Source organism: Nycticebus coucang, chromosome 15, assembly GCF_027406575.1.
Source record: "Nycticebus coucang isolate mNycCou1 chromosome 15, mNycCou1.pri, whole genome shotgun sequence".
NCBI lineage: Eukaryota > Metazoa > Chordata > Mammalia > Primates > Lorisidae > Nycticebus > Nycticebus coucang.
The window spans coordinates 17,405,265-17,416,986 of NC_069794.1; the positions used below are offsets into that span (position 1 = coordinate 17,405,265).

General features: G+C 40.1%; 1 protein-coding gene across 1 annotated transcript; it reads left to right on the forward strand.

Moving 5' to 3' along the window:
• Positions 1-5,609: 5,609 nt before the first annotated feature.
• On the forward strand, positions 5,610-6,568 carry LOC128566681 (RNA-binding protein 7-like). Its single transcript, XM_053563636.1, has one exon. It carries the CDS (start codon positions 5,730-5,732, stop codon positions 6,156-6,158), a length of 429 nt encoding a protein of 142 aa, XP_053419611.1. The 5' UTR covers positions 5,610-5,729; the 3' UTR covers positions 6,159-6,568.
• The last annotated feature ends 5,154 nt before the right edge of the window (positions 6,569-11,722 follow it).

An 11,722-nucleotide genomic window follows, 5' to 3' on the forward strand; every position in this document is an offset into this window, starting at 1 on the left:
GAAGTCATGCCCCTGCACCTTTTTGCTCTTCTTTCTTTTTTTTTTTTTTTTTGAGTCCCACTGTTTTGCCCTTGGTAGAGTGTTGTGGCGTCATAGCTCACAGCAACTTCAAACTCTTGGGCTTAAGTGATTCTCTTGCCTCAGCCTCCCGAGTAGCTGGGACTACAGGCGCCCGCCCCAAGGCCCGGCTATTTTTTGTTGCAGTTGTCATTGCTGGTTAGCTGGCCCAGGCCGGGTTCAAACCCACCAACTGTAGTGTATGTGGCTGGTGCTGTAACCACTGTGCTACGGGCGCCAAGCCCTTTTTGCTTTTCTACCTACAGTTTCAGTGACTTCTACCCTCCATTCTTTTAATCAGAATCCAGTCTGGGCTTTTCTCTAAGTCTATTTTAAAAATTGAAAACCACCAGCCAACTTCATCATCTGCCCTTCTATTGAATTTTAAGATTTTAATGGTCCTGTTTTATGACTCTTCTTGTTCTTTGGGTTTTGCCTCTTCAGAGTAGCTATTTTTTTTTTTTTAATGAATGCAATATCTTTTCAAAATTCTTTTTTTTTTTTTTTTTTTTTTTTTTTTTTTGGCCGGGGCTGGGTTTGAACCCGCCACCTCCGGCATATGGGACCAGCGCCCTACTCCCTGAGCCACAGGCGCCACCCCTTTTCAAAATTCTTAATAGAAGTTTTGAAGCTTCTCTTATGTCTTAAGTTCTGAAGTTGGTTGTTCTCTTTTTCTGTCCCCTTCTCCCCCACCCCCCGCCCCCAAGAAGGGTCTTCCTGATGCCAATTTTTAGTGTTGCAAGTGAGAGGATCTTTTGCTGTTAACTGTGCGGAGCCTCCAAACTCTCCTCCTCTTCCTCCCGGGCCGTGGCTAGACTCTATTTCTCAGACACACTTACTGGTGAGCGTTCCATCCAAGGTAACGAGCCTCTCTCACCTGGGTGTTTTTAAAAGCATGAGTATGACTTCCTCATGATCTCGTTCCCACTTTCTGTGGACCGAGGTGACCCTGGACACCGTAGGCTGACCACAGCTGAGCTGCCCTCCCTGGGTGATTGTATGAGAAGAGCCGTCCACTGACTACAGGGTCGCTGGATAGTGAAATTAATTTTTATTTTTCTTAAACCATTGAATAATCGCGAGGTATCTTGTTTACAGAATCTAAGCTGCCTTCCTCAAACTCGATCCTAATCGAGAAGCTTGAGTGATGCCTGCTAGATTAGGGTGGTCTTGTTTTCCCTCCAGGCCATTCCCTTAAAAGCTGATAGTAAGAAACACATATACCTATAGAGCTTGTCATGACTTTTGTGTTCCTTGGTGGGTATCTGGCAAAATCTCTCTCTTCATTATGCCAAATAAAAAGGTCCTAGCTCTAAGTACCTGCAGCACTCTTGCTCCCTGGACCTCCCCAACCAATCAAAGATCTCTGCTCTTCAGAGAACCACCATCTGATTTTAATCTGAGAGTAGTGGTCCTCCCACACTTGTAGGGTAGGGGAGGAGGAAGAAGGAGGCATTTGGGTAAGTGCTCCAGAAACTTCTTCGATGCACCACTTCCATTTCTGCCCATTTGTCACTCACTCCAGCTCTCTGTTGCTGCCCTGTGCCTGGTGCCTCTCCCTGGCTCAGCCCCTAAGACAAAGCCCCCCCATCCCACAGCTCAGCAGGAACCCATGTGCTGCCTGCTCCAGGCTCTCTCAGCACAGCCCCTGCTGCTCCCATCTGCCAGAAATTCACCAGCCTCTCTGGGGCCACCAATGCACTTTCTTCCAGGCCCCTCTCATGGTCACTTATTCCTTTTTTTTCTTCTCTGTGGCCATCACAACAGCATTTTGAGAACAAGGAGAGAAAACATTTATGTCAGTCTGCCAGCTTGTATTGGAAGCCAGAACTCTTTTTTGTTTTGAATTACAAAGACTTTGTGGGGAGAAGGAATCAGACTCCCACTGTCCTCACTGAGGTTTTCAGAATTAGTTTTGAAGGAGCAAGTTGCTTTATAATCATGCCCATTAAAAAGTAGCAGTAACCTGAATGCTGGTGCTCAGCTGGCCTGTGTGTACAAATACAGTCATCTCAGCAGGAGCCACTCAAACCCTGAATTGCACAGGCAGGAAGCCCATTCCTGAGGAATCACCTTCCTCCAAACATTTATGCTACTTTGCAAAAGGTATTTTATGTGTTTTCTAGAAGCCACAGATTCATTTTTCACTAAGCTGGGGCTCGGACCAAATAACACCACCTCAGGGCTTTGGGGCTGGAATTCAGCACCTCCTGCTTGGGCCACCATGGCCCTGGTGCCAGTGGAGCTGGCATCCCACTGCTCTCACTGGCAGTGATGATCTTGCCCAGGGGGAAGGCACACAGCTCCTTCCTCTCTGCTATCCTCAGTTAGAAAGGGGCTCAAGCAGGGTTGCTTTGGCCACAGCCTTTTAAAGGTATTATCAGAACAGCTATTTTCTCCGACATGAGCGTGAGGTGTTGGTGCAGAGTCCCCTTAAGAGTCACCAAGTGGCTGGTGCTGTTCTCGGTCTTTGCAGGGCTGGAATTGCCTGGCAGTCACTTAAGTAGATACTGCTTATTCAGTTAATCTCTGCTGGCTGAGATGAGGGAGGATGAGATGGCTGAGATCTTGTAATGGACTGACCAGCCCAACACACCAAAGGATTTCGTGAAGCAGCTCTTCCAATTCAGATGAACAACGGTTTGTCCCTGGCAGTGACAGTGCCCAGGGAGCTACAACACCTGTCCAGAACCCTCTGTTCAGTCTGGCTCGTTTTCTCCCTCCCCTGATCCAACTGTGTCTATATGTCCGACTACTGTCTATGGGTGGAACTCAAGTGTCCCCAACCCCAGAGGAGTATCTTTAGTTCAATAAGTGGAAACAGATTCTGAGAAAAGGCAGTGTCACGTTAGGTCACATGTGAGATCTGAGGCTTGACAGAAAGGAGGTTCTCTTTCCTCCAGACATCACTTATTGTTCCTCTTGCCATCATCTGTGCATTACCAATTTTCCCTGACTCTGCGGGATAATTGAATCAAAAAGCAACTCTTAAATATCAAGAGAGGCCACTAGTAGCAAGGCAGAAAGATCTCCATTATATAAAGTGCTCCCACCTGGGCTATGAGCAGGCCACTGTCTAGAATCTAAGCCTCTGTATAGGAGAATTTCCCAATAGGGCCACTCTTTTCCCTCTGCTGATGGGAGGGAAGGTGCCAGGCGACCCCTGCCACTGCACCCCCACCCCTGGGAAGTCAGGGTACCTATACAACTATCAGCCACACCCCTGAGTCACTCAAATAGCAGAAATGTCTTGTGTCACAGTTCTGGAGACCAGAAATCTAAGATTGCTGACAATTGTTAGTGTTTCTTGGCTTGTAGAATCATCATCTGATCTGTCTTCATCTTCTCCTGGTCTCCTCTGTGTGTGTGTCTGTTTATGTCCAAATTTCCCATTTTTACAAGAACACCAGCCATGTTGGAGTAGGGCCCACCCTACTCTAGGGTGACCTCATGTTAAGTAATTACATCTGCAATGACCTGATTTCCAGATAAAGTCACCTTCTGAGGGATTGGGCATTAGGACCTCAACATGTGAATTGAGGGAAACCCAATTCAACGCATGACATTCTCTTACCTTGGACAAGATATTTCACCTCTGTAATTTCTCATACCTATGATTTAGGGTTGAGAAGTCAAGTACAGTTCTCAGTACAGTGAGTACTTAGTAAATGTTAGTTGTTATCATGAATATGATTTTTTGTTTCATTTTCCATGCTTTTAAACTTCCCTGCTTGGTATTGTCGATTGCATCTTGGATGGGGGTCCATTTCCCTGGGGACCCATCTACAGTTACTTCCTAGAGTGACAAACTTGGGTGATAGTTGCATGAAGAGACACATACTATTTTGCTGTCTCCAATCCAATTCCACTCCCAATTCAGCTTTGAATGGGTAGTTGAGTGAAAACAGTAAATAAAAAACCACTTGGTCTTTGGCTAAAAGCCACTCCAAATTCTCCCTCTCACTCAGCCTTTTAAGTTTTCTGGAATTTCTGGGTTTGTCTGTTTTGCTTTATTTTGTTTTGTTGTGATTTCTTTTTCTGTTTTTTCTTTTTCTAAATCTATCCCATGTACTTGCAGGAACTGTAAATGTACAGAAGTCTGTAACCCAGGACTATGCTCTGAATGTATGTGATTCTTTTGGTTGTTTCGACACACGGTAAATACATGTGCTGTGAGACCGTGAGTGACATCCTCACTCTTTGAGATTCTTTTACCCACCTCTTTTTCAGAGTCTTGATATCTAACATAAAGCAAAGCATCCCAGTGTTTGTTGTAAGCCTAATCCACGATGTCTTCCTTGCTGCTTGGGAGGAAGACAGCATAAATAGGCATGGCTATTTTTGACAAATAGGTTTCCAATCCTGAAACACCCATCCATAGGCTTTTATAAATCAGTCTGACGTGGGGTTCTATCCGCCTGTGTGCGTAATTTGTCATTTCTGCCAGGGGAGCAAAGATGAGTCAAGCAGACATAATTTCTTCTATGTTTGAAAAGAAGTGAATGGATCCCTTAAAAAAATAATCTATTATAAGAGGGACTTTACCTAACAAATGCAATCAGCATAACCTGGTTCTTTGTACCCTCAATGAATCCCCAACAATTAAAAAAAAAAAAAAAAAAGCCAAACTTTCTCAATCTGGATTTTGGTTACAAATGCAGCATTCAGGCTAGCAGCTGTTTGTTAAGAGCAAGATTATAAATAAAATTTTTAAATTGAGATGACATTAATATATGCTGGAGCCAATTCTCCTAAAACAGGAAGAGGCTCTCCCAAATTCTCATTTTATTTATGTTTACTACATATGGTGACCTTCAGGAATTTCAAGTTCTGTGCTCCCATCTTGTTGCAAAACTTTTATGTGATTTCTTTATTTTTGACTCGTTTTCTTTCTGAATAAATCACATGCGATTTAAAATAAATGGTGAAGAAACAATAATTCAAATGGAAAGAAAAGATAGTGAAAGTAGAGAGGTCCCCAGGGACACATTCAGTTATACTCATCAGATTAAAAGGAAATAAATCACAGGGACAAAGGAGTTGACTAAACTTTAAGGGACAGGGATGCGATGAAACGGAATTATCACTAATAGTTTTTAAAACTATTACCTTTTTTAAAAGAAAAAAAAACATGCCCCCGTCCTTTTTGAGCTTTTCCACCAGGCTGGGCCAGTAATAAAAGTGAAAATTCCAAAAGATAAAGATGGTAAACCAAAGCAATTTGCATTTGTGAATTTCAAACATGAAGTATCTGTTCCTTATGCGATGAATCTGCTTAATAGAATCAAGCTTTTTGGAAGGCCCATCAAAATTCAGTTTATTTTTTTATTTTTTTTTCACACCTGTGGTGCATCTTACAGGGGTATTTGCGAAACTTGGTAAATGTAGAATGTAAATGTTTTGGCACAGTAACTGAGATAACGCCGGAAAGGCTATGTTAACCACTGTGATAAAAATGTGTCAAATGGTTTATGAAGTGAGTGTATGATGCCCCATGATCATATCAATGTATACAGTTATGATTTAATAAAAAAAAAAAAATAAAAAAAATTCAGTTTAGATCAGGAAGTAGTCATGCCTCGCAGGATGTCAGTTTGTCATATGCCCAGCATCATGTTGGAAATTCAAGTCCTACTTCCACATCTCCTAGCAGATATGAAAGGACTGTGGACATGACTCCATCATCACTGATAATTCAGAGGTCTTTCTCTTCTCCAGAAAATTTTCAGAGACAAGCAGTGATGAATAGTGTTTTGAGACAGATATCCTATGGTAGAAAATTTGGTTCTCCACCTCTGGATCAATCAGGATTTTCACCATCAGTTCAATCACACCATACTTTTAACCAGTCTTCAAACTCTCAGTGGCGCCAAGATACACCATCATCACAGCGTAAAGTCCGACAGAATTCTCATCCCTATGTAGCAGATAGACATTATAGCCGGGAACAGCGTTACAGTGATCATGGGTCTGACCATCATTATAGAGGAAACAGAGATGATTTCTTCTATGAAGATAGAAATCACGATAGCTGGAGCCATGACTATGAGAACAGAAGAGACAGTAGTAGAGATGGAAAATGGCGCTCATCTCGACACTAAGAAGTGTTCAAAAACACTTTTTTAAATAGGGTCATTTAAGGCCCTTTAACTCAGTTGATTTGCAAATAATTTTGTTGAAAACTGTACAGAGCTGCTTTAGAAGTTGACACATTTCTATATAAATTTTTAAAAACCTAGTTACAATTTAATACAGAAATGAGAAGAATTGTGGTTCCAGTTTTATAATATTAACAACCTTTCACCTCAGGGTTTTATGAAGAGGAAAGGGTTTTATGCAAAAGAAAGTGCCACAATTCCTAATCATTTTAGACACTTTAGAAAGTGAATTATATAGCTTGGTTGTATGATAAAGCAAATATTTTAATTATTTGTTATCTTTTGTATTGCAAGAAATTTCTTGTTAGTCAGATTTTGATGTATTGTAATAGAAAACAATCCATGTTGACAGTCAAAAAAAACATGCCCCCTCATTCAAAAATTTTGCAGATTATTGTTTTAAAGCAGTAAAGGTAGATTCCAGGGAATTGTGGCAATTCTCCAGTGCCTGCTTCCCAGAAGTCACGCATTCACTGGTCAGTACGGAAAACACAAAGGGAATATTTAAAACTTATAACATCATTGCTTTGGAAACATTACTGACATTTTCATATCTGCTTTAAGAGAGAGGCAAGGCTAGCATTCTAGAAATAGCAGAATTATATGACCTCAGTACATGACTGAGGAGTAGAATTAATAGTCTATTCATAATATATTATGAATAGTATGTAGAGTATTTAATTTTGATCTTTTGTATCAACTCGCAGCCTTCCTATTCTTATTTTTGAAGGTCGATATCCACTGAACAGCAGACATTACAGAGAATGCTGAACCCATGTGTGTGATAACAAAACATACATGTAAAACTAAGATGTGTGACTAAGTGTTTACTTCCACAATGTGAAAAACTTTCCACTTGGCACACTCAGGACATCCTGCTGTCACTCAGGCCTTGATGGATAGTGCCACATGTGAGGACTAAGGAGACATAATCACACGGTCTCCCCAGATATTGATGCCATATTCACTGTTGCCATTACAGATAATGAGCTTTTCCCCACTGGAAAACTTCTTTTTTTTTTTTTTTTTTTTTTTTTTTTTTTTTTTTTTTATTGTTGGGGATTCATTGAGGGTACAATAAGCCAGGTTACACTGATTGCAATTGTTAGGTAAAGTCCCTCTTGCAATCATGTCTTGCCCCCATAAAGTGTGACACACACCAAGGCCCCACCCACCTCCCTCCTTCCCTCTTTCTGTTTCCCCCCCCATAACCATAATTGTCATTAATTGTCCTCATATCAAAATTGAGTACATAGGATTCATGCTTCTCCATTCTTGTGATGCTTTACTAAGAATAATATCTTCCACGTCCATCCAGGTTAATACGAAGGATGTAAAGTCTCCATTTTTTTTAATGGCTGAATAGTATTCCATGGTATACATATACCACAGCTTGTTAATCCATTCCTGGGTTGGTGGGCATTTAGGCTGTTTCCACATTTTGGCGACTGTAAATTGAGCTGCAATAAACAGTCTAGTACAAGTGTTCTTATGATAAAAGGATTTTTTTCCTTCTGGGTAGATGCCCAGTAATGGGATTGCAGGATCAAATGGGAGGTCTAGCTTGAGTGCTTTGAGGATTCTCCATACTTCCTTCCAGAAAGGTTGTACTAGTTTGCAGTCCCACCAGCAGTGTAAAAGTGTTCCCTTCTCTCCACATCCACGCCAGCATCTGCAGTTTTGAGATTTTGTGATGTGGGCCATTCTCACTGGGGTTAGATGATATCTCAGGGTTGTTTTGATTTGCATTTCTCTAATATATAGAGATGATGAACATTTTTTCATGTGTTTGTTAGCCATTCGTCTGTCGTCTTTAGAGAAAGTTCTATTCATGTCTCTTGCCCATTGATATAAGGGATTGTTGGCTTTTTTCATGTGGATTACTTTGAGTTCTCTATAGATCCTAGTTATCAAGCTTTTGTCTGATTGAAAATATGCAAATATCCTTTCCCATTGTGTAGGTTGTCTCTTTGCTTTGGTTATTGTCTCCTTAGCAGTACAGAAGCTTTTCAGTTTAATGAAGTCCCATTTGTTTATTTTTGTTGTTGTTGCAATTGCCATGGCAGTCTTCTTCATGAAGTCTTTCCCCAGGCCAATATCTTCCAGTGTTTTTCCTATGCTTTCTTGGAGGGTTTTTATTGTTTCATGCCTTAAGTTTAAGTCCTTTATCCATCTTGAATCAATTTTTGTGAGTGGGGAAAGGTGTGGGTCCAGTTTCAGTCTTTTACATGTAGACATCCAGTTCTCCCAACACCATTTATTGAATAGGGAGTCTTTCCCCCAAGGTATGTTCTTGTTTGGTTTATCAAAGATTAGGTGGTTGTAAGATGTTAGTTTCATTTCTTGGTTTTCCATTCGATTCCAAGTGTCTATGTCTCTGTTTTTGTGCCAGTACCATGCTGTCTTGAGCACTATGGCTTTGTAGTACAGACTAAAATCTGGTATGCTGATGCCCCCAGCTTTATTTTTATTACAGAGAACTGCCTTAGCTATACGGGGTTTTTTCCGGTTCCATACAAAACGCAGAATCATTTTTTCCAAATCTTGAAAGTATGATGTTGGTATTTTGATAGGAATGGCATTGAATAGGTAGATTGCTTTGGGAAGTATGGACATTTTAACAATGTTGATTCTTCCCATCCATGAGCATGGTAAGTTCTTCCATTTGTTAATATCCTCTGCTATTTCCTTTCTGAGGATTTCATAGTTTTCTTTATAGAGGTCCTTCACCTCCTTCGTTAGGTATATTCCTAGGTATTTCATTTTCTTTGAAACTATGGTGAAGGGAGTTGTGTCCTTAATTAGCTTCTCATCTTGACTGTTATTGGTGTACACAAAGGCTACTGACTTGTGGACATTGATTTTATATCCTGAAACATTACTGTATTTTTTGATGACTTCTAGGAGTCTTGTGGTTGAGTCTTTGGGGTTCTCTAAGTATAAGATCATGTCGTCAGCAAAGAGGGAGAGTTTGACCTCCTCTGCTCCCATTTGGATTCCCTTTATTTCCTTGTCTTGCCTAATTGTATTGGCTAGAACTTCCAGCACTATGTTGAATAGTAAAGGTGACAGAGGACAACCTTGTCTGGTTCCAGTTCTAAGAGGAAAAGCTTTCAGTTTTACTCCATTCAGTAAAATATTGGCTGTGGGTTTGTCATAGATAGCTTCAATCAGTTTTAGAAATGTGCCACCTATGCCTATACTCTTCAGTGTTCTAATTAGAAAAGGATGCTGGATTTTATCAAATGCTTTTTCTGCATCTATTGAGAGGATCATGTGATCTTTATTTTTGCCTCTGTTAATATGGTGGATAACGTTTATAGACTTGCGTATGTTAAACCAGCCTTGCATCCCTGGGATGAAGCCTACTTGATCATGATGAATGACTTTTTTGATGATAAGCTGTAATCTATTGGCTAGGATTTTGTTGAGAATTTTTGCGTCTATGTTCATGAGTGAGATTGGTCTGAAATTCTCCTTTTTGTTTGGGTCTTTTCCTGGTTTTGGTATCAGGGTGATGTTTGCTTCATAGAATGTGTTGGGGAAGATTCCTTCTTCCTCAATTTTTTGGAATAATTTCTGCAGTACAGGAATAAGCTCTTCCTTGAAGGTTTGATAGAATTCTGGAGTGAAGCCATCTGGACCAGGGCATTTTTTGGTTGGAAGCTTTTTTATTGTTTCTTTGATCTCAGTGCTTGAAATTGGTCTGTTCAGGAGCTCTATTTCTTCCTGGCTGAGTCTAGGGAGAGGGTGTGATTCCAAATATTGATCCATTTCCTTCACATTGTCAAATTTCTGGGCATAGAGTTTCTGGTAGTATTTAGAGATGATCTCTTGTATCTCTGTGGGATCAGTTGTTATTTCCCCTTTATCATTTCTGATTGAGGTTACTAGAGATTTTACTTTTCTATTCCTCGTTAGTCTGGCCAATGGTTTATCTATTTTATTTATTTTTTCAAAAAACCAACTCCTTGTTTCATTAATTTTCTGAATGATTCTTTTGTTTTCAATTTCATTGATCTCTGATTTGATTTTGGAGATTTCTTTTCTTCTACTGAGTTTAGACTTAGATTGTTCTTCTTTTTCCAATTCCATAAGATCTCTTGTGAGATTGTTGATGTGCTCTCTTTCAGTTTTTCGAATGTAGGCATCTAAAGCGATGAATTTTCCTCTCAAAACTGCTTTTGCAGTATCCCACATGTTTTGGTAGCTTGTGTCTTCATTGTTGTTATGCTCAAGGAAGTTAATGATTTCCTGTTTTATTTCTTCCTTCACCCATCTGTTATTCAACAGAAGATTGTTTAATTTCCATGCCTTTGGGTGGGGTCGAGCATTTTTGTTAGAGTTGAGTTCCACTTTTAGTGCCTTATGGTCTGAGAAGATACAAGGTAAAATTTCAATTCTTTTGATTCTGTTGATATTTGTTTTGTGTCCCAGGATATGATCAATTTTGGAGAATGTTCCATGGGGTGATGAGAAGAATGTATATTCTTTATCTTTGGGGTGGAGTGTTCTATATACGTCTATCAAGCACAGTTGTTCTAGAGTCTCATTTAAGTCTCTTATATCCTTGTTTAATTTCTGTTTAGAGGATCTGTCCAGCTCTGTAAGAGGAGTGTTAAAGTCCCCTGTTATGATGGTATTATCAGATATCATATTGCTCAGACTGAGTAAGGTCTGCTTCAAGAATCTGGGAGCATTTAAATTGGGTGCATAAATATTTAGAATTGAAACGTCTTCTTGTTGTATTTTTCCCTTGACCAATATAAAGTGACCATCTTTGTCTTTTTTGACTTTAGTTGCTTTAAATCCACATGTGTCTGAAAATAAGATTGCAACTCCTCTTTTCTTCTGAATTCCATTTGCCTGAAAAATTGTCTTCCAACCCTTGACTCGGAGCTTTAATTTGTCTTTTGAAGCCAGGTGTGTTTCTTGCAGACAGCAAATGGATGGCTTGTGTTTTTTAATCCAGTCAACCAATCTATGTCTCTTCAGTGGGGAATTCAAGCCATTAACATTTATTGAGATAATTGACAAGTGTGGTAGTATTCTATTCGTCTTATTTTGTGAGAGTCCATTGCTTAGTTTTATCTTTTGCATCAGTGTGGAGGTTAGGTTCTGTCCTTTAATTTCTGAGTTCTTACTTTGCTGCTGATCCATTGTGGTGGTCAGTGTGCAGAACAGGTTGAAGTATTTCCTGTAGAGCTGGTCTTGTTGTGGCGAATTTCCTCAATGTTTGTATATCCGTAAATGATTTGATTTCTCCGTCAATTTTGAAGCTTAGCTTAGCAGGGTACAGAATTCTGGGCTGAAAATTGTTCTGTTTAAGTAGATTAAAGGTAGATGACCATTGTCTTCTTGCTTGGAAAGTTTCATTAGAGAAGTCTGAGGTCAATCTGATGGATTTGCCCCTGTAGGTCAACTGGCGCTTACTCCTGGCAGCTTGCAGAATCTTTTCTTTGGTCTTGACTTTGGAGAGGTTCATCACAATATGTCTTGGAGAAGCT